Here is a 26,956-nt window from a genome sequence, read left to right as displayed (position 1 = left end):
TCTGTAGCTGGAGCTCAAGATGAGCGTGTGTGCTAAGAAAGTGTTTGGCTAGCTCTGTAGAGATAAGATACTACTAGGCTTTGTGGGCCCTGGGAAGAATTTTGATGTTTTTCAAAGAGCAGTAAGAAACCCTTCAAAAATTTTAAGCCACTCCTAGTTGATTGGGATATTTGCAGTCTTTTTAACAAGGAGTTATACCAAGTGGGCCCCAAGATCTGCTTTGGTTCTAACATTTTAGGGTTCTAGCCACTTTTCAACCATAGAGTTGAAGGAGTTGATGCAATTTTGTAAGTGGATTGACTTACAACAGAGAGTTTTTAATGGCTTGACATGCATTTTTTAAAGTTAGTTTTCATTTTAATTTGCTCAAGTGTGGAAAACCACATTGGACTGGGTTCTATATTCTGGGATGACAATATAGAAAAAGAAGAGAAAGGGGTACAAGAAGCAACTACAAACTCTTGGGGATAACTGATGACATGGTAGCTGATGGCCATATTTATACTGTCTAAATATAGCCCATAGCTTTCACAAAAGCTAGTTGTTACCCTAATAAATTAAAATCAAAGTGCAACTAGAGTAAGCAAACACCACACATGGTGTGATTCAGAGAAATTATTTCATTAATTTGGTGCCTGACATTTCCACATGAAAACTCTGTGAGTTTAAGAGACTTTCTCCTGTGACTTCCTATTTAAATGTAACACCCTTTACTATATGAGAATAACTAGTTTGTCTGGGGATTGCTAAGCAAGTTCCTGAGGGAGTAAGGTTTTCTAGAGTGTAAAGAGATGAAACCAGTTCCTTCAAAACCCCATGTGTGTCTCCTGGAAGAATCCCATGGACAGAGGAGCCTGGCCAGCCACAGTCCATGGGGTCACAAAGAGTCAGACATGACTGACATGACTTAGCACACACATTCATGTGTGTTCTAGGGGACTGTATACCATGCTTAGAGTCTGGAAGAATGGGATTACTAGTATAGCAAGACTAGAAAGAAGGCAGAATGGGATTCTCTAACGATGGCTTGTATTGTATAACAAATACTATGAGATTCATGGTGAGCTTCTGGCCTGTTTCCCAGATTCTTGGAGAAGGAAATGACAACCCATTCCAGTATTCTTGTCTGGAGAATCCCATGGACTGTAGCCTGTCAAGCTGCTCTATCCATGGGGTCGCAAGAGTTGGACACAACTTAACGACTAAACCACCCCAGACTCTAGGGAAATTTAAGATTTAGTAGGAAAATTTGATATTCTCTAGTCCCAGACTGAGCTGGTGAACCACATGCAGAATAATGTGATTTAGCAAAAGCAAATGTGGGGAGAGTGGCTACTTTCAGAATATAAAGCACCCACCCATCTAGTGGCCTTTACAGAGGTGACCCTCTAAATCAACTGACCATTATCATCTGCCTGTCCCAAACCCTGGCACTATTCCATTGCATGACTTTCTCTACTTTTAAAATTAAAATCTGCTATGTTGATATCTGATTATATTTGTCATTCATTAATTGCAGTTGTTGCTGTTCAGTAGCTAAGTTGTGCCTGACTCTTTGTGACCCCATGGACTGTAGCCCACCAGGCTTCTCTGTCCATGGGATTTTCCAGGCAAGAATACTGGAGTGGGTTGCCATTTCCTCCTCCAGGGGATCTTCCCAACCCAGGGATCCAACCCCTTCTCCTGCATTGGCAGGCAGATTCTTTACTGCTGAGCCACCTGGGAAGCCTTATTCATTAATACATAAAATAAGTATCTGCTTACTATTTGCCAGGTACCTTGCTAGGCACTGGAAATAAAAATTATAAGCAAGCTAAGCACAGTCCCTGATCTCATGGGGCTTTCACTCTAATGGTAGAGTCAGATTTTAATAGGTAATCTCACAAATAAATAATATATAATTTACTATATATACTATAGAAACCCTATAAGAATACAACAGGGATTTACTATATATACTACAGTAACTATGTAGAAATTTAGGGAATGTTAGAGAGAGATTTGATCCAGTCTAAAGGGTCATAGGAGGATATGCTTAGAAACAATACATGAGATGGGAGCTGAATGATATTTACTGGCTTATGATTTTAGTCCCTTATATTTTAATTCATTTGTTCATCAAATATTTTCAAATATCTTCTTTACACTAGATGCTATGTTCAGAAACAGAGAATTTCCTCAATTCTTTGAATGGTCTTTAATTTGTTCCTTTAAACAAATGCTATTACTTTCATTTCAGTGATGACATTGACTATGTTCCAGAGGACACCGTATACAAGAAAGTAGTTTTCCGAAAGTACCTTGATAGCACTTTTACCAAACTTGATCCTCAGGGGGAGTATGAAGAGCATCTTGGCATACTTGGTCCAGTCATTAGAGCTGAAGTGGATGATGTTATCCAAGTAAGTTATCTTTCGAGCATTGATAAGATCATCAGAGGAATTTCCACAAGCACCAGAGGGCTGTAGAGATGGAAGTGGCAAGAAAGCTATAGGTGACTTACTTATTTTCTAAAATTAACAAATAACTACATTTCTTTTCAAGACTTCTTACCAACCTACTTGCCACTCTTCAAGAAAAAAAAAGAAATGATCTCACAATTTTATTTCTTCCCCTGCCAAGTTCCTGTTCATTCTATATGGGCCAATTCCATCTCTCTGAAGAAACTATAATTCTCTCAACCTCTCCTAAACATTCAACTGAATTGCTCCTCCCAGGCATTCCCACCAAATCCCATCCATACTTTGTTTACAGTACCTTTTGTCTCCAGATTTTTAACTGGAATTCACATGTACATATCTCTTTACACCAGTAGATTGAAATCTTATTGTGAGTAAAACCAAAAGAAAAGAAAGAAAGTGAAGTCGATCAGTCATGTCCGTCTCTTTGAGACCCCATGGTCTGTAGCCTTCAGGCTCCTCCGTCCATGGGATTTTCCAGGCAAGAGTGCTGGAGCGGATTGCCATTTCTTTCTCCAGGGGATCTTCCTGACCCAGGAATCAAACCCGGGTCTCCCGCATTGCGGGCAGACACTTTACCGTCTGAGACACCAGGGAAGCCCAAAGCCTCATTCATTTTCAGATCTGTAGTGCCTATCTTTATCATTTCATTTGTAGATAATCTTTGAGCCTAAAAACAAACCTGTTTTGGTGTTTCTGGAGAAAACTACATGGGCCCTATCTCATTGGATGGTTGTAAAATTAGATTAAATAATACACAAAAATTACTTTGCGATTCTAAGCATTCAATATATCTTAGATTCAACTGAATAGCCATCCAGTTTAGCCCATAATGCTGACATTTTGGGGGTTGGGCTTTATTAAGTTTAAACACATTTGTGAATCATTCCTTTCTTTTTAGGTTCGTTTTAAAAATTTAGCATCCAGACCATATTCTCTTCATGCCCATGGGCTTTCCTATGAAAAATCATCAGAAGGAAAGACTTATGAAGATGACTCTCCTGAATGGTTTAAGGAGGACAATGCTATTCAGCCCAATAAAACTTACACCTATGTATGGCACGCCACTACGCGATCCGGGCCAGAAAACCCTGGATCTGCCTGTCGGGCTTGGGCCTACTACTCAGCAGTGAACCCAGTAAGCATAGCCATTGAAAATTTTTGTCGTTCCCCTAAGTTGAGTCCATCAAATGGAATGTCACGATTTCCTAGTAAATATCTGTCCTGCTTTCCATGAGGCATGTGTAAGGATTAGGGTCCACAGTCAACTGCTACCAAAACCAGGGACTCTGCATGCAGATCTTCAGAAGACAGTGAGAAGTGGAAAGGAGGAAGGATTACTTAAATGGTTAGCCTCAGTTGGAGTGACTGCTTTACAGAGGAAGATGTTTATCTGCAATTTCCTTGAACAAGTATTAGCTTTCTCCTGCTTTTTCTTTTTTTAAAATAAAAGAACTATAAATTCAAGATTCCCCCATTTTGATGGTGGTAGAGAGAGCATAGTCATAGATTTCAATTTCTATCCTATCTCTTACTGTGTAGCCCTAGGAAAGTTACTTGATCTCTCTCAGCCACAGTTCCCAGAGTTAAAAATGAGGTAACAGTACATAGCATGTGGAGTAGGCACTTGGTAATATTTGTTCAATCAATGAATTTATTTTTTACCATATAGGATTGCTGTCAGAATTAAATAAGATACTACAGGGAAAATATTTAACCTAACAGATTCTCAATAAATAGTATTTATAATAGTATCCCTATCATTATCATCACCATAATTATCATTACTACCATGTTGAAATAAGGGATTAATCAGAGGAAGGCAATATGAGCATCACAGAATGAAGACAATAAATATCCAGGTTTATTAAGCTGTAATTCATTTGTAATCTTCAAATTGAGAGCCTCTGAGAAGGTCTCCTTTTCAATAGGATCAGTGATTGTCAGAAGAGCAAAGAAAATCTTGAGAAACCATGAATGTGTGCTGTCTGCTCTTACTGTCTTCCAGGAAAAAGACATCCATTCAGGCTTGATAGGGCCTCTTCTGATCTGCCGAAAAGGGACACTTGATAAGGAGACCAACATGCCTGTGGACATGAGAGAATTTGTCCTGCTTTTTATGGTCTTTGATGAAAAGAAGAGCTGGTATTATGACAAGAAGCCCACAAGGTCTTGGAGACGTGCATCCTCAGAAGTAAAAAACTCCCATGAGTTTCATGGTATTTTCCTCTGACTTTGATCTCATCTCCAAACCAACTTACTGGGTGACAGTGATTCCTGCCCACAGGTCTTTTCAAAATCAGGCATAAGATGCTTCTGTGGAAACAGGAGCTCTAACTAAAACCAGATCCTTAAATGTCTAGGAGGCTGATGTCACCTGGCAGGTGGCAGTGTAGGTGAAAGAGAGCAGCAAAATCTGAAAGATAGCACACAAGGCTGCTGCAAAACAAACCCAAACCAACCAACCAAAAGCCACTGGGCTTCAACTGGTAACATAAATTGGAAAGGAATTAGTATTATTCTGCAATTAAACAGTTCATAAATCTGTTTCTTGATCTCTAAAGGATCAATTATTTATGTGGAAGTGATCGCCCACACATACTTCCAAAATAAGAATGACTGTCATATTTGTAACTCTCAGCAGTTCACAGGTGGATCTCAAAGAATATGAGAAGAAAGTGATTTAGGAAACTGGGTAGCCAGGTAATGAAAGAAGAATGCCAAGACAGCATTTGGGTGGGGTAAGAGGGAAAAGTACATCTACTCTGAAATCCATTTGGGAATTTAGTCAGTAAATTGGCAGTGGAATTACAGTTTTAGGGAAAGGCAGAATTTAGGATACGGTGAACAACGATATCCTAAGTAATTAGGATTTAGAAATCCTAAATTTCTAAAGAATTTAGGAATTAGAAAACAAATTAAGATCCCGTTTTCAGAGTTTGATGAATAGAGGTGATTGCTATGAGATTTCTGATCAAGGAAGGTCCTGTGCTTTGGGTGATGGGTCAGTCAATGTAATAGGAAAGAAGAAAGTTGCTACTGCTTCAAGAATTAAAAAAAAAAAAAAGACATTATAAGCAATATTCAATTCACTGCCACCTCTCCCAGCCAGTCATCAAGGCTAAGCTGGTCTATGCTCCCTCTCCCACCCTATTTACATACTCAGGCTACCCCTTTTAAGCTTATTTTTCCTAATTAAACTTCTACAATTGTAGAATTCAGTCTGATCTCATCTGTAAGAAAACAATATGATTTACAATCTGCTCCAAAACCCCACCCTCTGGACGCTGCTTATCACACAAGGTTAAAAAATTCTATTATGCAGTCTAGAATAGCGTTGATTGAGAGCTGACCAAGAGACTCCAGGCAGAGCTTTCTTTTCTTTTCTCCTACCATCTCTAGGCCTTTCAGCCCAAGGTGCTTGGTCTCAAGGTAGGAAGCACAGCCTCTGAAAACCTCTGAACACAGTGGGAAAGCGCAGACTGCAGAAGCAGACAGGCTGTCTCGTGGCTATGTCCTTTACCTGCTGAATACTCTCGCGGCCCTGCTTCTGATTATTCAAGGAAAGACTAAAATGCACCCTGTTTAATTTTAGTTTTAAATGTAATGTCATCTAAATTGCTATAATTTGGTAATCTTCCACTGTCGAACTTATCAGGGTATTTGATAAGCAGACCACCTATGCCTGGCCTCTGCTGTATGCACTAAGTAAATATGTGTTGAATTAATAAATCAATGAATGAATTCTATCACTCAGCTAAATTCAGCAAATGTTTATTGAGCACTTGCTGCTTTGAGCATCTTTTCTTCTCTATCCTGATGTAATGATTTGACCTAATAACTGCTGGAGATAACCTTTATTCTTAGATCTATTCACAGAAACCAAGATGAGGAGGGGAGGCTGATGTTATGAAGATATAGACAGGTGCTCCCATACCTGATATAATTTTAAGGGGGCCAAAATGATCTCAACTCTTCTCCCTCCAAAAATTCATTTGCTTGGTTCCAGAAATTCCATAATAGTTCCTTTACCCTTTAGAAGAATAAGCAACAACAGATAACACCACCACCAAAACTTCCCTCACTTCAGTCCCAATTAAGTGCAAGGTGGCCCTAAGCGTTATCATTAAAATTTTATACGTATTCTTTTTTAAGATGACCAGGTTTACCAGATGTTTAAAAACATACACACTTCAATAAGGGGAGAGTTGATAAAGTCTGAGAACCCTGGACATCCCAGCTGGGAAAGGGGCAGAGGAGCACTCAGACAAATGAGAGGATAAACATGAATCTCTAAGGTTTTGGGGTCCAACAAAGATGAAGTGCAACTTCCTAACTTTGCCTGGAACTCTCTCTGAATTTCGGAGGCCTTAGGGTGATACACTGCATATCCCCTTACTTACCCTCTTTTCTCTAAAGACTAGTTTACTTATCTGCCCATATTAGTCCTTATCTTTTAAGTAGCCCAGGAAAATTCATATTATAAATGTAAAGAATAAATGGATAAAGCACAGAACAGGAAACATGTAAATTTGAGGAAAAGAGTGATAAACTGCTTGGAAAGGGGACTCACCCACACTTCTGCCACAGGCTGGTATGAGGAGGAGAAGTGGTTCTATTTCAGTCTCTCACTGATATTAGGAACTGTAGGAGGTCCCTTACTATGCCTGGGCAGGGTTGTGGGGTGGGTAGGCATGCAAGTAATAAAGAAGATGGGTGGTGAGTGGGAGGCCCTATATTTCCTTACCAGCCTCTCTCCTGGTAGACACAGATTTCTAATTGACTGCAACTTTCTGTCCTTTCAGCCATCAATGGGATGATCTACAACTTGCCTGGCTTGAGAATGTACGAGCAAGAGTGGGTGAGGTTGCACCTGCTGAACTTAGGCGGCTCCCGAGACATTCACGTGGTTCACTTTCATGGCCAGACCTTGCTAGAAAACGGCACTCAACAGCACCAGTTAGGGGTCTGGCCCCTTCTGCCTGGTAAAATTCTTGGCAATGAAAAGAGGTCTCAGTACCAAATGGCAAGGCTGTAACTTAGCATCTGTAACTCTTTCCCATTCCCTCTTTGTGCATCTCTTCCTTGTGCATTGGCTTCCCTGGAGGCTCAGAGGTTAAAGCGTCTGCCTCCAATGCGGGAGACCCAGGTTCGATCCCTGGGTAGGGAAGATCCCCTGGAGAAGGAAATGGTAACCCACTCCAGTATTCTTGCCTGGAGAATCCCATGGACGGAGAAGCCTGGTAGGCTACAGTCCACGGGGTCGCAGAGTCAGACACCACTGAGCAACTTCACTTTCACTTTTCACTTTCAAAAGCGGTCAGGCATAGGCTCTGACTTGGATCCTGCGCAAAGCTATATTCCAAAAGTGCATGCAGAGTACAGAAGACTCAGCCAGTGTCTGCACTGTTTGCAGCACAGCACAGACTAAATCTGCAGACCGGCTTGGTTCTACAGAGATGCTATGTCTAGCGCAGGTTCTTCCAAGCCATTATGTGTCATGTGGGCCAGGTCTTAAGCAGATTACAAAATGAATCCCACAAGGATCAGGCATCTAAAACATTCTGTTGGGCAGAAATCAGAGACTAACCAGGATTTCAGCGTTCTTGAATTCTACTCCTCAGTCTTATCACCCTGATATCTTTGGGCTGTCGAAATCTGAATCTTAAACTGACTTATGAAGTGAAGAATATATTTTTAAATGATTATAAAAGCCAAAGAATAATAAAGGTATTTAAATCTTTTCATATGCAAAATAATGACTAGGTTTAAACAAACTACAACCATCAAAAAGGATTTTTATGTCCCAGTGAATTGCTTGTAGGTGTGTGAGTAGGAGTGTGTTTGATGCCATTGATCCTCAAACTGTACTGGGCATAATAAAAACTTACAAAGCTGGTTAAAATGCAGATGCTTTAAAGAGAGATTTTGCTCTCAGAGATTTGATCTGGTAGAACTTGGGCAGGAGCCCAGCAGTCTGCATTTTTAATAAGCAGCCTACCTTCCACAAATGGTATCTGAGAAGCTAGTCAAGGCAACTCCTTGACAGGATTTTGAGTGGGGAAGTTGGTGTGTGAATCAGCCTCAGAAGTAGGCACACTAGTCCAAACAGGCTGGATGTGGTTAAGGATGGGGGAAGAGAGGCTCCTCAGGTGGTACAAGGGGTAAAGAACCCACCCACCAATGCAAGATACATGGGTTTGATCCCTGGGTTGGGAAGATCCCCTGGAGGAGGGCATGGCAACCCACTCCAGTATTCTTGCCTGGAGAATTGCATGACAGAGGAGCCTTGTGGGCTATAGTCCATGGGGTCACAAAAGAATTGGACACCACTGAGCAACTAAAACAACAAAACAAATCACACACTGAGTAAGCTAGAGCTTCACAGCAGGAGGTTCCTTGAGACTTCTGCCTATTGGGGGCTGCGCATACACTCAGAAGGGTTGAACATGTGAAACAAGTGCCCAACAAATCTGCCGAACAAACAAAAATAATTATAGTGTAAGTAACTTTTTGTGTTTAAGGAACGTACTTATTGCTGGCATATGACCTGAAAATGGGATTGTCCTGCTGCTAAAGGTCAGAAGCAAACTCACGCCCTCCAGACTTTAGTTTGACACACCCTAATAGGACACTACAGAAAGAACGACTGGAGCAACAGCACTCTCACACACGGGGAAAAGGGGTTCTGTTTGTATGCAACACACCAGTTTCTCATTAACAAAGCTATCAAAAGCCACTCTATTAAAATCAGGGACAGAAAGAAAGGGTTAGGTCAGGCTCACCCCTGACTTCTCACCAAGTATTACCAGATCAATTATCCCTTCCACTAGCCTGGGAGAAGTGGGTCAGGGAACTGGCCCACTTAAATCTTTACACCTAACACCTGCATTAGAGAGTAGAAGACTGGAGATCTTTTTTTAGTGTGTCTGAGGAGGATGGCCATCAGCTATTAATTTTTATTCACAATCTAGGAAATGCTCACAGATCATAGTCAATAGAATATAAGTATTAACTAGTGGTAGGAAATGTTAAATACCAGAATGAATAATCAGAGGTTTCAGAAATTTCATTTTTTCAGTGCTTTTCTGAAACAATGTTTGTACACTTCTATCTAAAATGTAAACTTCATAGAAAATATGAAACATGGGGGAAGGATGTTTTAATTTTCTCATATAAAAAAGAAAAACTAGAAAAATGAAGAGAAGGAAACATGTACAAGATTTGTGAGGCCCAATGACTATCATTCAAAGTTGCTTTGATAAGCTGCATTATGTATGGGTTAACTTGTAACATGATATTTAGATAAATGAAACATTTCTTTTTGTAAGGGGTATTGGAGATGTTTTTAAGGTCCCAGGGCAATTTGTTTTTAGTGAATGTGTGTGTGTGTTGTTGTTTGTTTTGATACACCTGTAATACTGCCTAAAGAGAAATGGCTAACTCAAGTTATATTCTAAATCACTTGCCATGCAGAGATTTTAGGATTCTTTGGTAGGAGTCAACCAGTGTTAGCCTGTTAATCTTTGGGTATGTAATGTTGTCTTTTATTTTAGGTTCATTTAAAACTCTTGAAATGAAGGCATCAAAACCTGGCTGGTGGCTCCTAGACACGGAAGTTGGAGAAATTCAGAGAGCAGGGATGCAGACACCATTTCTCATTGTAGACAGAGGTATCATCCAAGAGCCACATTATTTTTTTGTTTTAGCAGGAGAGTACCTGTTCCTAGAATATCACCAAGTTTTAGGTTGGAAATATTCAACTGTGAGAACTCTGACACAACAGAAGCATGATCTGTAGCAGTAATTGCTTTTATTTCGACCTAGAGTCTGATTGCAAACATCAGTCTGCTAGGAATCTTAAACTAAATGGTTCAAACCAAAGGCATTCCTCTCATTTGCTGAAGCGAAATAAAGCATCCTCCTTCATGATTTGTGAACCACGGGAAAGCGCATAAGAGAAATTCTCCAGACTTCTAGAGTAGAGGAAGGGAAAGATACCAGGAATTCAGCTTTGACCAAGATAGTCACTGAACTTGGCATTTTGGTATTCAAGAAACACAGTTTCCATCTGTCCATCCACTAATCCAGCCAGCCAGCACTTATTAAGCACCTGTTGAGTACCAAGCACTGTGTCAACATCCAAATAGCTTAGTGGCTAGCATTCCCTTCTTTGTTCAGCACATAAATAACATTGTAACTTTCAGGTCAACTTTTGAGAACACAGTCTTATAAAGGGTACTTAATATTGTAAAATGGCTTATTTTAAGATACAAAAATATGGAAATCAATTTAAAACCTATTTGCACTTCTGGATAAGTTGTTTTCCACTAAGGTGTCATTAATTTTCATTTCTATTAAGTATCAGTCTTGCCAGTTCATTTATGATTTTATGATCAGACATATTTAAGTGAGCTGCCACACAGATAGGTGAAAACAACTAATTACTGACCCAGAAGAGGTATATCTTTAGCCATGGAGATTTTTACTTTGTTATATGTGCTTTCTAAGCAAAGTTTATTCATTGTTCTATTTCTTATAGAATGTAAGATGCCAATGGGACTAAGCACTGGCCTGATAGCTGACTCACAGATCCAGGCTTCTGAGTTTTGGGGTAAGTAGTAGCATCATAGCCTGTGAAAGGGACCTCCTACAGTTGTGCTGTATACAGCCTGCAAAACCATACATGATGACCCTGCCTCCATGGGTCATTGCTCCTCTCAAGGCTTTTTTCTACCACATTTTGATAGTAAAACGGCAGTAAAATATCTAATTACTGACCCCCCAGAGATATAATCTCTAGCCATGGAACTTTTACTTTGTTACGTGTATTTTCTAAGCAGAATTTACTCATCACTGATTTTTTTATAGAATGTAAAGGTGTCAATGGGACTAAACTGTGTAATATTCCAGCCGGAACCACAGGGTCTTACAGGCAACATAATATAGTTCCCATTCAGTTCAGTTCAGTTAAGTTCAGTCGCTCAGTCGTGTCCGACTCTTTGCAACCCCATGAATTGCAGTATGCCAGGCCTCCCTGTCCATCACCAACTCCCGGAGTTGACCCAGACTCACGTCCATCAAGTCAGTGATGCCATCCAGCCATCTCATCCTCTGTTGTCCCCTTCTCCTCCTGCCCCTAATCCCTCCCAGCATCAGAGTCTTTTCCAATGAGTCAGCTCTTCGCATGAGGTGGCCAAAGTACTGGAGTTTCAGCTTTAGCATCATTCTTTCCAAAGAAATCCCAGGTCTGATCTCCTTCAGAATGGACTGGTTGGAGCTCCTTGCAGTCCAAGGGACTCTGAAGAGTCTTCTCCAACACCACAGTTCAAAAGCATCAATTCTTCAGCACTCAGCCTTCCTCACAGTCCAACTCCCACGTCCATACATGACCACAGGAAAAACCATAGCCTTGACTACACGGACCTTTGTAGACCCCTTTGCTGTGTCAACCATTCATCTATTCAAGAAATTTTTTGTTCACCCACTGTGCATCACAAACTCCTCAATTTCCTCCCTTTGCCTTCAAACTCTTGTCAAGATCAAGAGGTCAAATGTAAAGGATCATGCATGTGTACAAGCTAAGTCTGTTCAGTCATGTCCAACTCTTTGCGACCCTATGGACTGTAGCCCTTTCTCTATCCATGGGATTCTCCATAGACTGGAGAATACTGGAGTAGGTTGCCATTTCCTCCCCCAGGGGGAAAGGATCATGAGGCTCCCATAAATCTGCCCCATATCTTTCTGTTATGCAGGCACACTCAGCAGAAACCACATCAGCATAACTGAGAAAAAATAAACATGACCTATATTTAAGAAAAGGGGGTGGGTGGTGGTTGACAGCTGTCCAAGCACAGGCCTGAAACCAAGATCTCATCGTCAGGGACTAACTTAGTAGCTGAGGCCTGTTTCCATTGCCTGGTTTCCTAACTAAAACAGATGTTCCTTTAGAAATCTGATTTTCCACTGGGACTAAATTCACTTGAGAAATTGCTAGCTGGATGTTCATTTTGTTTTAATTCTGAATAAATTATTTTCTTCCTTTGTATTTAGGTTATTGGGAACCCAAATTAGCAAGGTTAAACAATGGTGGATCATACAATGCTTGGATTGCAGAAAAACTTTCAACGGAATTTAACCCTGAACCTTGGATCCAGGTATGTCTTACTAACCTGATAATGCATGCATGCTCAGTCATGTCCAACTTTTTGCAACCCCATGGACTGTAGCCCACCAGGCTCCTCTGTCCATGGGATTCTCCAGGCAAGAATACTGGAGTGGTTTGCCATTTCCTCCTCTAGGGGTCTTCCCGACCCAGGGATTGAACTTGTGGCTCCTGCCTGGCCTGAGCCACCTGGGAAGGCCCAACCTGATAATAGTTACTACTATTGTAATAAAAAATGACAGTGGTTTAATAATTTCTTCTTGTTGTTCTTGCAATGTTGTTAAGGGAAATGGCAATTACTAGGTGCTAGGCAGCATTCTAAGTACTTTACATACTCAAAACCTGTGAGGTTCAGTTCAGTTCAGTCGCTCAGTCGTGTCTGACTCTTTGCGACCCCATGAATCGCATCACGCCAGGCCTCCCTGTCCATCACCAACTCCCGGTTAGTCTAGCAATATCCAGTTTTATAGATGAAAAAAACTGAGGCACGGAGGGATTAACTAACTTCCTAATGTCACACTCAACTAGTTTCTGGTTGAGTTTGGATTCAAATTCAGGTATCCTGTGTTCAAATATGGGTTGCACCTAGCCATTTTATTAGTTTGTTTGCTGTTATTTTGTTCTAAGGAAAGTTAGCTGTGCATTGACCTCAGGCAGTGTGTGTGTGACTTGTTGACAAGGATAGTGCTGCTCAGTGGCTTTGCTACATTGCAGGTAGACATGCAAAAGGAAGTCCTGCTCACGGGGATCCAGACCCAGGGCGCCAAACACTACCTGAAGCCCTACTACACCACCGAGTTCTGTGTGGCTTACAGCTTGGATCGGAAAAACTGGCGGATCTTCAAAGGGAACAGCACAAGGAATGTGATGGTCTGTGGGCACCACTGTTTCTCCCCAAGCCTAGGGTTACTATATCTTTTTAAAAAATACCTTTTGGGTGTTATAAATACAGATGGCATTTTTAGTGTTTTATGAAGAAAAGTGGTAAAGTGATGTGTCTGTATATTATAAACTAAAAAAAAAAAAACCCTTAACTTCTGAAATTTCAAAACTCCATAAAACTTGCAAGAAAAATCTCTTTTTCATCAAACCAAGTATCCAAACTTCTCAGATTGGCAGATGATATACAGCAGAATATCTGGTTGTGTGTCTTAAAGAGCCCATGCTAAAATTTGGCCACCAATTTTCGATTTTACTCTCACCTTTCATTTTGTTCTTTAGTTCAGTGTAACTGAAGGAAGCCCCAAGTGAAGGAAATAGTGTTAATACCAGCAATGCTCTGAGGCAGTATGATTCTCACATTTCTTTCTTTCTTTCTTTCTTTTTTTTGCTGTCACGCCTGAGGCGTGATGTCCCCCTGCTGGATCTTCCAAAGGCTCAGCCAGGGTTATTCCCAATGACCCAGTTATTCCAAGCCCAATCCTTCCCCTCCTCCCATGCTCCTCTCTCCAAAGAAAGCTATCTGAATACAAGGATCAGTCCACCATTATTATACTGATAACCTTGAATCAGTTTCATTTTTTTTCTGTAAATCGTTTACTATTTTACTATCTTCTATGTCATCATTTAGCTATTTCTTATAATAAATCATTTGCACTATAACCTTAGAATAGATCATGAAAACCTTAAATTGTGAATCATAGCAATCAGTATTGCAGAGAGTACACAAATTAAAGATTAATTTGTGTACTCTCTTAAAGCTTAAAGATTTTTGCATCTATGTTTGTGAGGGTTATCTGTGTATAGTTTTGTTTCTACTGTCCTTTTGTTTTAATGTGAGAATAATACTAGCTTTATAACATAAATTAGGTAGCATGCTCTTCTATTTTCTGGAAGAGACTATCTAGTATGGACGTTAATTCTTTAAACTTTTGGTATAATTCATCAGTAAAAGCCACATGGACCTGGAGATTTCTTTTCTGGGACTTTTTAAATTACAAATTCATTTTTTTTAATAGTTACATGTTATTCAGATTATCTATTTCATTTTGGGTGAATTGGGATAGTTTGTGTTTTCTCAGTCAATTGAGTCATTTCTTCTAAGTTGTTAAATATACATGTACAGGTTACTTGTATTATTCCCTTACTGTCCTTTTGATTTGTGTAGGGTCTGTAGTGATATTGACTATTTCATTTATGATATTGGTAACATGAATCTCTTCTCTTTTTCGCTTTATCAGTCTTACTTCAGATTTGCCAATTTTCTTTAATCTTTTTAAAGAACTGGCCCTTTGTTTGATTGCTCTTAGCTGTTGCTTTTCTGTTTACAATGCTACTGATATCTGCTCTTAGCTGTGATTTTCCTTGGCTCTTTCTGACACTGTTCTGCCAGGGAAGGGGGATGGGACACAGCCTCTTTACTGCCAGGTAGAGGTCACAGTCCATTCTCCACTTGGCCTCCTCTGTTGACGCGTGAGCTGGGACCCCTCTCCTCCTTGCAAATAGGTAGGGATGGAATGGTCTCCACTGACACCACAAGAGGGAAAGCCTTATTATAAGATAGAAGAGATGGAAATCCAGGGTCTCTATTTTGTTTTCTCTGCCAGGACTCCAGTGACAGTGTTGGGGTGCCTCGTTACAGTTTCATGAGCATGGGAGTCTAGGTTCCCCATCTGGCCTTTGCAGCTGTTGATAGGGAAGGGGACACTGTTTTCTAGCCTATGGTGTTTGGCTTATAGTAGAACAATTGTTGCCTCCAAGTTTTCAGTCTTGCTAGACTGCCTTTTCCAGTCCTGAGGCCAGAGAAAAAATGCTTTCGCTGTTTATTCTGTTTTTGTTTGTTTGCCTGTACCTATTGGTGGCTCCTGATTCCCGGCTCCCTTACTTATAAGTCTGTATATGAGGTAAAAAGAAAACCCAGGGGACTGACACCGTGTTGTTCCTTGGGTCCTGAGAACCCTAGCCAGCCTGCCTTCTCTTCTCCACCTTTCAGAGTCTTTCTATGTTTTCAGTTGTACTCAGCAGGAGGAACAGGGCAAAATTCATCTATACTATCTTCCTGAAGTGGAAGTATTCCCAATTATCTTTTAAGACCAAATTAATTTGACTCAGGCTACCTGAAAACGTAATATTACAACATTAAATTGGATGAAAATTTTATTATAAAATCACTTTATAGAGAATTGTTACATAACTAAATTTTCCTCTTTTCCTCTAGTATTTTGGTGGCAATTCAGATGCTTCTACAATAAAAGAGAATCAGATTGACCCACCTGTTGTGGCTAGATACATTAGGATCTCTCCAACTGGATCCTATAACAAACCTGCCCTTCGATTGGAGCTGCAAGGTTGTGAGGTTAATGGTAAGGAACACAGATGCATTATTTTCTTGCTCAGTTCAGTTCAGTCTCTCAGTCGTGTCCAACTCTTTGTGACCCCATGGACATTTTTTCGCTGCTATTCATCGAGTCAAGATTTGGGGCATATGGGAGAATGAGTAGAATTTTTAGTTTTCTCCAATTACTAAGGCTCCTAGAAAAACCTCTGTGAAACACAGGTTCCAATCAAGGAATGATCTAGACTGAGACTGGTTCTAGCAGCCAGAGGGCAGGCACCATCTCTCTGAACAATGTTTGGACCATATGGACACTGCTCTGACCCTCCAAAGAAGGACCCTAGCAAAGCATGACCTCCACCAGCCCATTTCCAATAAGAATTGAGAGTCAAACCGGGTCTGACCCTTCTAAAAGCCTTCCAACCAGGTCACTCAGACTTTAATATAATAAAAGTGTCTTGCAACATTACTGGCATATATTGCTGCTGCTGCTGCTGCTGCTAAGTCGCTTCAGTTTCCTTCTCCAACGCTAAGTCTATTCCATTTCCTTCTCCAATGCATGAAAGTGAAAAGTGAAAGTGAAGTCGCTCAGTCGTGTCCGACTCTTAGCGAGCCCATGGACTGCAGCCTACCAGGCTGCTCCATCCATGGGATTTTCCAGGCAAGAGTACTGGAGTGGGGTGCCATTGCCTTCTCCGACTGGCATATACTAGGTAGTCAATAATTGTTTTTGAGAACTAAATCTGCTTCCCAACTTCCTGAAACCTTGATTGAACTCTGTGTTCTGTTTCACATTCTATGTAGGTACCCAAGCCTTTTCTAAGTAAGTTTCTGTTTTTCAGGGGATGTAATGTGACCTGTGGTATATATAAATCTAGGCAATCATAAATGGCAATAATAAAATTCTTCTATATATAATAAGATGTTTAAGGTTCTCATCAACTATTCTTCTCTCTTAAAGTGGTACTTTCCAACATTTTTTACTTCAAAGCATATATAGAATATAACCTCGGTCTCACAGTCCGCAGTAAAAGAATGAAGCAGACCACCCTGGGCTTGGCTGATCCAGGCACCACCAAGTTGCTCAAGGGCTGAGGGAGGAGGGAGATCAATATACAAACATACCTAAAACTTGCTGTGGCACACCTGCTGGCAAGGTACAGCACCTTCTCTCAGGTAGAGGATAAAAGCACAGCTCACAGTGGAGAAAGTAACTGAATCTTGGAATCAGTTTCTTATCAAAGCAGATAATAATACAATAAACTCTTGATATTCATGAGGGATATGGAAAGGGCATTTTACCCATGTCCAGATAGCCATGGTATATAATATCCTCCACATAAAATGCAAATTTTATATAAGCAGGAAAATTTGAAACAGCTCCATAGCATAGCGTGTGCATGCTCAGTTGTGTCTGACTCTTTGCGACCTCATGAACTGCAGCCCATCAGGCTCCTTGGTCCATGGAATTTTCCAGGCAAGAATACTGGAGTGGATTTCCATTTCCCCCTCCAGGGGGATCTTCCCAACCCAGGGATCAAACCCACATCTCCTGCATTGGAGGCAGATTCTTTGCTACTGAGCCATGTGGAAGCCCTGAAACAGCTCTTTGAGTCATTTTTTTTTTTTTCTTTCCTATGGTATATGATGTTAACTAGTCATTTGTTCAGGTCATAGAGTCAAGCTACCCTAAAATGTGGCATTCAACAATGCTAGTCTATTTAAAACCTCCATTTTCTATACAAGAAGCATTAATTTTAAAATCTCTTCACTTTCTTGATGTTTATAATTAGTATCTATGACAGACATTCTTCTTTTCAGCCTCTTTTTTCCTGGAGAAAGTAAGGTATCACTTCAAGAAAATGTCTACATGACTTACTAGCAAGAACAAAGTGTCTTGTCTCTGTGACACTTTATATACATAGGGGCTTCCCGGGTGGCTCGGATGGTAAAGAAACAGCTTGCAATGTAGGAGACCCGGGTTTGATCTCTGGGTTGAGATTTCCTGGAGAAGGGAATGGTTAGCCACTGCAGTATTTTTGCCTGGAGAATCCCATGGACAGAGGAGCCTGGCAGGCTACGGTCAATGGGGTAAAGGGTAGCACATGACTGAGCAACTAACACTTTCACTTTCACTTATATACATGGATGTTTAGGAATATTGTCTACCTGAAAGCAGAGACCAACGTTTCCATGACTCTCTGAAGGAGAGAAATGAGTTTAGATGTTTAGAACATGGCATTTGATGTCAGACTGCCTGGGCTCAAATCTAGTTTCTGATTCTTTTAGCAGTGTTACTTTAGTCAAGTTTCTTTTCCTTGCTGTGCTTGTTTTTTCATTTGTAAAATGGAGCTATTTAAGAGCATTAAGTAATACATGTATAGACTGAAAACATTGCTGTGATGGTTGTTTTGTTGTTACTTAGCAGTAATATTATTTGTCTTCACTGAAGTACAAAATACCATACAAGGAGTACCGATGGTGTGTAAATAATCACATTACTTTTCTCTTGACAGGATGCTCCACACCGCTGGGTATGGAAAGTGGAAAGATAGAAAACAAGCAAATCACCGCTTCCTCGTTTAAAAAGTCTTGGTGGGGAAATTACTGGGAACCCTTCCTTGCACGTCTTAATGCCCAGGGCCGTGTAAATGCCTGGCAAGCTAAGGTGAACTGTCCCCTGTGAATGGAGTTCTCTCAGTCTCTCTGAAGAAGGCATAGGCCCTCACTCCAGGGAACATGGGAACCTGGGAAGCCAGAAGATCCTCCCTTGTTTCTACAGAGTATGATCCTATGTCTGAAAACTAGGATGTGTGTTGTCTGGACAGTTTTAGCTCAGAGAGAAGTTACCATCTCTGTGGTCTTGATTTAGACTGCTGCTGCTGCTGCTAAGTCGCTTCAGTCGTGTCCGACTCTGTGCGACCCCATAGACAGCAGCCCACCAGGCTCTGCCATCCCTGGGATTCTCCAGGCAAGAACACTGGAGTGGGTTGCCATTTCTAGGGGCGGGCAAAACTTTTCTGCAGAGGGCCAGATAATATTTTAGGCTTTGTGAGCCATACATTCTCTGTCATAATTACTCAACTCTACCACTGTTGCAGGAAGCAGTCATCAACAATATGTAAATGAATGAGCATGGCTGTGTTCCAATAAAACTTTATTTACAAAAACAGGCAGTAGGCCAGACTGGGCCTTGGGCTGTATTTTGCCAGCTCCTGATTGAGACAACTTACATTATCAGTAAATGATTTAGATTTGTACCATCTTCTCTTCTTTGGCTCCCTCCACAATCTAGCACTATCCTTTATTTTATTAAGAGTGTCATTTAAATTTTTTTGTTCCTGTTTTTTCAGAACTCTGTAACACTCCTTTGTATTGGTGACATCATAAAATGATGCCAAACCAGGTTTTAAAATCTGTGATCTAAGTTTTATAAACATCTCACAGAGAGTTATATTGCCCTAGATGTTAGCCCATTGAGTAATTAAGGTAACTTAGTTCTACGGTAACTATTAATATTGACTCATATTTATTTCATTCTTCAACTGATCTGGAAAATCAGAATGCCATAAGAAATCAAAACAGTCCAGTCAATCAACGTAAGCCAAGTTCCCTATTTTCTATCCACCTAATGCTCTCTCTTAAGGAAGTGAAAGTCACTCAGTCGTGTCCAACTGTTTGTGACCCCATGGACTATACAGTCCATGGAATTCTCCAGGCAAGAATACTGGAGCCCTTTCCCTTCTCCAGGGGATCTTTCCAACCCAGGGATCGAACTCAGGTCTCCTGCATTGCAGGAAGATTCTTTACCAGCTGAGCCACAAGGGAAGCCCAAGAACACCGGAGTGGGTAGCCTATCCCTTTTCCAGTGGATCTTCCTGACCCAGGAATTGAACTGGGGTCTCCTGCATTGTAGGCAGATTCTTTATCAACTGAGCTATCAATTGATAGCTCAGGGAAGCCCCTCTCTTAAGAAAGCTACACTCCAATTCCCTGGACTCTCTATAGCATCCTGCGTCCTAATCTTAAATTAGGCCACCAGAAAGGAAAAGGGAGTTGTATTGTGCAAGCAGAGTAAACAAGAGTTTGGACCCCATCTTAGGGCTTCCTAGGTGGCGCTAGTGGTAAAGAATCCACCTGCCAATGCAGGAGACATAAGAGATGGAAGTTTGATCCCTGGGTTGGGAAGATCCCCTGGAGGAGGGCATGGCAACCCACTGCAGGATTCTTGCCTGGAGAATCTCATGGATAGAGGAGCCTGGTGGGCTATAGTCCATAGAGTCACAAAGAGTCAGACATACTGAAAAGACTTAGCACAGACTCCATTTGGATAGTCTCGGGGACCAATGTCTGTGCCCTGAAATTCATTTCTCAACTACCATAGACTCACAGAAAATTAGAAAGGCAAGGGGTTTTTACAAAGCATCTGGTCCAGATTTTTCTTTTAAGTCTAAACACATGCATCCGTGCTAAGTCGCTTCAGTCGTGTCCAACTCTGTGACTCTATGGATTGTAGTCTGTGACTCTGTGGATTGTAGCCAAGTCTAAACACAAAGGAAGTTAAATAATTTTAGTTTAGCCTGGTGGCAGAATCAGGAATCTCACTCTCCAAATAAACAGATCTGTGGTCTTTGTACCATCTGAAGCAACCCAAGTACTCATTTTGCAATTTTGCAAAAGGGGAAAACTGAGACCCACAGAAATTAAAGTAATAAAAGTGACAGTGTTGTATAACATTTTTATTTAATTTCTATAATATAAATAGTGAAGTGAAAGTCACTCAGTCGTGTCCGACTCTGCGACACCATGGACTGTACAGTGCAATTCTCCAGGCCAGAACACTGGAGTGGGTAGCTGTTCCCTTACTCCAGGGGATCTTCCCAACCCAGGAATCAAACCCAGGTCTTCCATATTGCAGGCAGATTCTTTACCAGCTAAGCCACAAGGGAAACCAAGAATACTGGAGTGGGTAGCCTATTCCTTCTCCAGCAGATCTTCCTGACCCAGGAATCGAACTGGGGTCTCCTGCAATGCAGGCAAATTCTTTACCAGCTGAGCTACCAGAAAAGCCATATAATATAAATAAGATAATAAAACATAATTATCATTCCCTGGAAATCCAGTAATAAGCACTCCATACTTTATCTGCAGATGCATGGGTTTGATCTCTGGTTAGGGAACTAAGATCCCACATGCCATGCAAGGCAACCAGGGAATTTTAGGTCAGAACTGTTTGTTTCACTTAACCTTCAATTAGTATAAAATGTCTTTTATAGAGCTTCTTTAGAGAGGCTGAAAGTCTAAACCAGGCATGTGCAGGTATGTGCACAAGTGTCTCTATCTCTTTTATGGTAGAGACAAAAAGATATACACCTACAAAAATCTTCTAGTTACCTATATGCATTCTGTATCATTCACACAACCTTGAAGACACACTAAAACACCAGTAGATGTCACTACAGGGTGTTAAATTAACCCAAATTATCTAATAGAGTATATTTAATTAATTTGCTTTAAAAATACAGTAACGTGATTGTAGCGTATGTTTATATACATACAGCCATGTATATATGAGTGACGTTGAGAAAATATACATTGGTTATTTCATGTAGAATTGAACAAGACTACATTGTTGTTTAGTCATTAAGTCGTGTCTGACTCTTTGAGACCCCATGGATTGTAGCCCACCAGGCTCCTCTGTCCATGGGATTCCCCAGGCAAGAACACTGGAGTGGGTTGCAATTTCCTTCTCCAGGGGATATTCCTGACCCAGGGATCGAACCTGCGTCTTCCACATTGTCAGGTGGATTCTTTATCACTGAGCTACTAGGGAAGCCCAAATGAGACTATGGGCCAGGATAAATCTCCCAAAGATGAAAATTAATCTCAAGTTATTCCAAAACCTAATTAGTCTTTCTGATCCTCTTTCTCCAAGCACTTAATGCCAAACATGTGATTAGGCATTTTGTTTAGGCCAGAGACAAGACAACTACCATGACATGTGCAGCCCTGGGTGTAGCTTTATCAAGTCTCTCAAATAACATGTTTACTTGAACTATCGGAAAAGAAGAAATTGGACCTTTTCTATTTGACATTAGCAATGGAAAGAAAACTGGAGCTTTTCTAAAATAAGTAAGAGAGAGTAGACTATCTAGTTCTTCCCCAGATAACTTCAATAATATCATCATAGTATTTAATTCTCTTCTTTTCATTGTGGTAAAAGTCACATAATATAAAGCATACTATTTTAAGCCATATTTAACTGTACAGTTCAGTGAACTAAGTACATTCACATTGTTGTGCAACTCTCACCATCATTCGTCTCCCAAATTTTTCACCTTCTTAGACTGAAATTCTGTCCCCATTAAACACTAACTCCCTATTTCTCTTCCCCACCCCTCCTCACCTTATGGCCCCTGGCATCTATCAATATACTTTCTGACTATGACTTTGACCATTCTAGGCATCTTGTATAAGGGGAATCAAACAGGGAATCAAACAGTATTTGCACTTAATGTATACTGCAATGCATTTTATACTATACCATCATAGTATTTTAAACCAACTTGCTTAGGAGAAAAATATTTAGATAATTTAGCAATTGATTTTTTTCCTCGGATAAAATATTTTTTGAGCACCATCTGTGTGCCATACATTGTGTTAAGTACCTGGAAACAAAGCTAAGTCCCTGCCCTCAAAGAGTAAGGAATACACATAAACAAATAACTTGTACAATGTGTAAAATATTCCGGAAGTACATGCCGATGATAAATGAGAAGGAACAGGGGAGGATTCTAGGAGAAAGGGAATTCTCAGGGATGAGACAGAAAAGAAATCCTTTGACCTCAACGCATTTCTGAATATCTTGATCTAAAAAAAGCAAAGGTTTTAACCTCTGTCTTATCCATTGTTCTAATCATTTTCATAGGCAAACAACAACAATCAGTGGTTACAAATTGATCTGCTCAAAATCAAGAAGATAACTGCGATTGTAACACAAGGATGCAAGTCTCTGTCCTCTGAAATGTATGTGAAGAGCTACACCATCCACTACAGTGACCAGGGAACGGACTGGAAACCTTACAGGGAGAAATCCTCAATGGTGGACAAGGTACAGGGAGATCTTGGCAAAAAGAAAACAGTTTGAAAACTGCTGTGATGAGAACAGTACCTCAGATTTGCAAATAGCTCTTGTATTTGATAAGTGTGCATTGATGTGCATCCCTCTTTAAGTCTTCTAAGTCCTGGACCTGGTCTTGGGACAGGGACCGTGTATACTATCTTTCTGTTTTGACTGAGTCACCTACAAAATCACGAGAACAACAGGGGATGGTGTGAAGTTTAACTGTCTCTGATTGAGGAAGATGGTGAAAGAAAGAGTCCTCTCAGCCTGCTTGGGCTGTGTAATGAGTTACCACAGCCTGGGCGACAAACAAAACACTTATTTCACACAGTTCTGGAGGCTAGAATCCTAGCTCAGGGTGCCACCATGGGCAGGTTCTTGGTGAGGGCAGTCTTCCTTGTTGTGCCCTCCTATGGCCTTCCTTGGTGTGTGCACACGCAGAGGGAGATGCCATGAAGGCCCTACCCCCATCCCTAGTCCTAATCACCTTCCAAAGGCCCCACCTGCTAATATCATCTCATTGAGGATGAGGGTTTGAAGACATGAATTTTGGAAGGACACAAACGTACAATCTATAACAGGGGTCTAGACAACCTACCATATTAGCATTAGCTTAGGTATATTTGTTATTTATGGCTGATCAAATACCTATGGCCATATGCCTTTCTGTGCCACTGTTACTAAGCAGAAAACAATTGTTATCCTTCCCCATGAGGAGATTAATTTCTTGCAAGATGCACTACTCCATCACACTCTTAAATTCCTAGCTATGTGGATTTAAAATCTTACTAGAGGCAAAGCTAAGGAGATGAGCTGAATATTCTAGGAGTGGGAACTGGGCTGAACCAGTACGAGGGGGAGCACAGGAGTAGGGGATGGATGTTTACTGGATGCTCATCATGGACCCGGCCCTTATCTTAGTTAATGGGTTTGAATCTCTCTTTCTCTCTCTAAACCCCTGGTTTGTTTGGTTTATTTCTCACTGTATCAGGATGTTCTCATAGTAGGGTAAACATCATTTTTATAAACAAATAGTGACTCAGTCTCTGATGTGTGTAAATCTTGGGGAGCTTTCTGAGAATGACAAAAGCACACCTCAAACACAGTTTAGTTGAGGATGTAGGGCATATGACAGAAAGGATATTAACACATAAAAATGCACGATTGTGTTTTATTTTAAATGTTAGTAGTAACTAACCATAATCATTAGCTATTACTAACATTTAAAATAAAATGCAACCATGCATTTTTATGCTTATTATCTGGCACTTAATAAACACTTGTCATATGTTGACATGCTCTTAAAATCTTCACAACAACTTCTACTAGGTAAAATCTATTATCTCCATTTTACCAATGAGGAAAAAACGGAGAATCAAAGTCTATAAGTAATTTGCTCAAAGTCACATAACTCAAAAGGGGCTAAAGGTGGAGATGTTTTTGTGGCTGCTTCACAGCACCATATCAGATTTCTTTATTTTTTCCTATTTCAACTCAGATCAGTGGAGAGGTGATATCCCTAAAGAGGTATGTCTGGAGTGAGATTTCATAATTAATTGAGGATCATCTTTGTGATAAGTTGTATGTGTTCATTGAGATCCACAGTTTGAACTAAAAAAGACAAAAAATTACCTGTTAATATTTTTTTAACTGAAATACAGTTGATGTACAATATTATGTTAGTTTCAGTTATAAGATTTCCATACCCATTATGCCATCATTAAAGAGTTTCTCATATTTTGCTTTCAGATTTTTGAAGGAAATAATAATGTCAGAGGACATGTGAAGAACTTTTTCAACCCACCAATCATCTCCAGGTTTATACGCATCATTCCTAAAACATGGAATCATAGTATTGCACTTCGCTTGGAACTCTTTGGCTGTGATATGTACTAGAATTGAATATTTTAAAAGATAGGAGGGACTCAAAGATATCAAACCACTTAGAGTGGGCAATGCATTTTGTAGCTATTTTAAGTATAAAAAAATTTCCATTATTTCTCTTTTTTCTATTAGAGAATAAAATTTTATATGCAAAACCTTTATGATATAACTCCTGATAACCACTAAGTAAGATGATGACTATTATTTCTGCATTAATTTGAATATAGATAGGAAAACACCAAGAACCAACAAGAAAAGGCTTCTCTTCCACTGATTAAAAATTCTATATATAAGTCATATTCATATGATTAACATTCATCATTATAGTTTTCTTAAATGCTATACACATTAATAAAAGAAGTATTACTTCCTTAAACCACTCATAAACCCAGACAACTTTCATTCCTACCTTTTCCCTTAAAAGAGCTATGATTTAAGAGTATAGGGAAAAAACAGTATTTCTAAATGTTTTGCTTGACAATGGAGAAAAAAAAATCATACTGCATGAAAGAACAAGTATTTAAAATGCCCTGTCTTACTGACATGCCAATGATTGTTCTGACCCTCCAGGAGTAAAGATATAAGTAAACATATTTTCAGTGGTCCCGCCAGACTTGTGACGCTGGCCTGGATTCCCTTGGGACTGATTGCGTACATTGATGTTCAGGGTTAGGGATCATTAATAGGACAGATCTAAAATAAATATGGGATGGCTGAACGTGTAACCTTCATTGCATTCTAGCTGGTACTATTAAATACATGGCACACTGTTTCAAACATAGGTTCCCCTACAAGAAGGCAAATACCCGTCAAACAGATCATCAGAATTCTTGGCCCAAATGCAGCTGTTCCTGCTAGACCCGGCTCCAGGCAAACAGCTGAAATTCTCTCTCAGTGCCCTTCTCCTTATGGCCCCAGCCTCTACTTCTCCCTTCCTCCTCCTCCTCTCCCTTCCCCTTTCAAGCACTCCCTTTCTTGGGAACTTGGCATCTCACAGTTTTACAGATACTGTGAGACTGGGTAACCTTTTGGTAGCCTCTAAGTCACATGAGAGAGAATCACTGGTGAGGCGATCTATTTTAGTGGAACAAGCCACCCCAAAACTTAGTGCTTAAAACAGCCACAGATTTATTATTGCTCCTGATTCTGTAGGCTGACTGGGCACAGTTAACTTTATTTGGGGATCTCTAGTCATCTGGAGACTGAACTCAGTGTTGGGACAGCTGGTCCTTTATCCCTCTCCAAGTAGTTTCAGATTCTCTCATTACATGGCTTATCCACATGGTCTGTCCACTTGGTGCCTCCCACACTTGAGCTAGACTTCTTACACCATGATAGAGGCTCCCAAAAGCAAGAGGTCAAGAGGTAGGAAGCAGAAACTGCCAGTCCTTTGAAAGCCAAGCCCAGAACTGGCACAGCCTCACTACTGCTGTATTCTACTCATTCACATAAGTCACAGGCCAGTCTAGACTCAATGTAGGATGTCACGACACAAAGCTGTTTCTAGGAGATGTAAGTCACTGGGAGCCTCTTCAGATACTAATTCTCAGAGTTACCTATTGCCCCTCTGAGTGGGGTGAGCATTATGAATGTATTCAAAAGCTTCAAACATCCACAAAACATTGACTTTCTTTTTTTATGTTTAAAAATTTTCATTTTTGAGGCACAATTGAAAAATAAAAACAGAAATATATTTAAAGTATATATGTTGGTTTGATATATGTGTGCATTGTAAAAGGATTCCCACCGCCAAGTTAATTAACATCCCCACCACCTCACAGTTACTTTTTCTTTTTTCAATGAGAATACTGAAGATCTAATCTTCAGTTCAGTTCAGTTCAGTTGCTCAGTCGTGTCCGACTCTTTGCAACCCCATGAATTGCAACACGCCAGGCCTCCCTATCCATCACCAATTCCCAGAGTTCACCCAAACTCATGTCAATAGAGTCGGTGATGCCATCCAGCCATCTCATCCTCTGTTGTCACTTCTCCTCCTGCCCCCAATCCCTCCCAGCATCAGAGTCTTTTTCAATGAGTCAGCTCTTCACATG

The 26,956-nt window shown here is 40.4% G+C and overlaps 1 protein-coding gene and 1 non-coding gene across 3 annotated transcripts in view; both read left to right on the top strand.

Annotated features, from left to right (window-relative positions):
• The window catches only part of F5 (coagulation factor V), an 81,162-nt gene extending 54,555 nt beyond the window's left edge, over positions 1-26,607 (top strand). For both annotated transcript variants that reach the window (XM_070768120.1, XM_070768119.1), the window contains 12 exons: positions 2,240-2,402; positions 3,361-3,597; positions 4,468-4,678; positions 7,265-7,444; positions 10,016-10,132; positions 11,002-11,073; positions 12,513-12,616; positions 13,339-13,494; positions 15,782-15,926; positions 18,415-18,566; positions 22,827-23,009; positions 24,771-26,607. In XM_070768120.1, the coding sequence (XP_070624221.1) occupies positions 2,240-2,402; positions 3,361-3,597; positions 4,468-4,678; positions 7,265-7,444; positions 10,016-10,132; positions 11,002-11,073; positions 12,513-12,616; positions 13,339-13,494; positions 15,782-15,926; positions 18,415-18,566; positions 22,827-23,009; positions 24,771-24,917 (1,867 nt within the window). In that variant the 3' untranslated portion in view covers positions 24,918-26,607. The remainder of the gene's footprint in view (positions 1-2,239; positions 2,403-3,360; positions 3,598-4,467; positions 4,679-7,264; positions 7,445-10,015; positions 10,133-11,001; positions 11,074-12,512; positions 12,617-13,338; positions 13,495-15,781; positions 15,927-18,414; positions 18,567-22,826; positions 23,010-24,770) is intronic.
• On the top strand, positions 7,558-7,629 carry TRNAW-CCA (transfer RNA tryptophan (anticodon CCA)). The gene has a single exon. It is a non-coding gene; the product is annotated as a tRNA-Trp (tRNA).
• Positions 26,608-26,956: the final 349 nt, after the last annotated feature.

The sequence above is a fragment of the Bos indicus genome, chromosome 16 (assembly GCF_029378745.1).
Source record: "Bos indicus isolate NIAB-ARS_2022 breed Sahiwal x Tharparkar chromosome 16, NIAB-ARS_B.indTharparkar_mat_pri_1.0, whole genome shotgun sequence".
NCBI classification, from domain to species: Eukaryota; Metazoa; Chordata; class Mammalia; order Artiodactyla; family Bovidae; genus Bos; species Bos indicus.
Note: the sequence above shows the minus strand (reverse complement) of the source record. Positions and strands in the feature narration are given on the sequence as shown.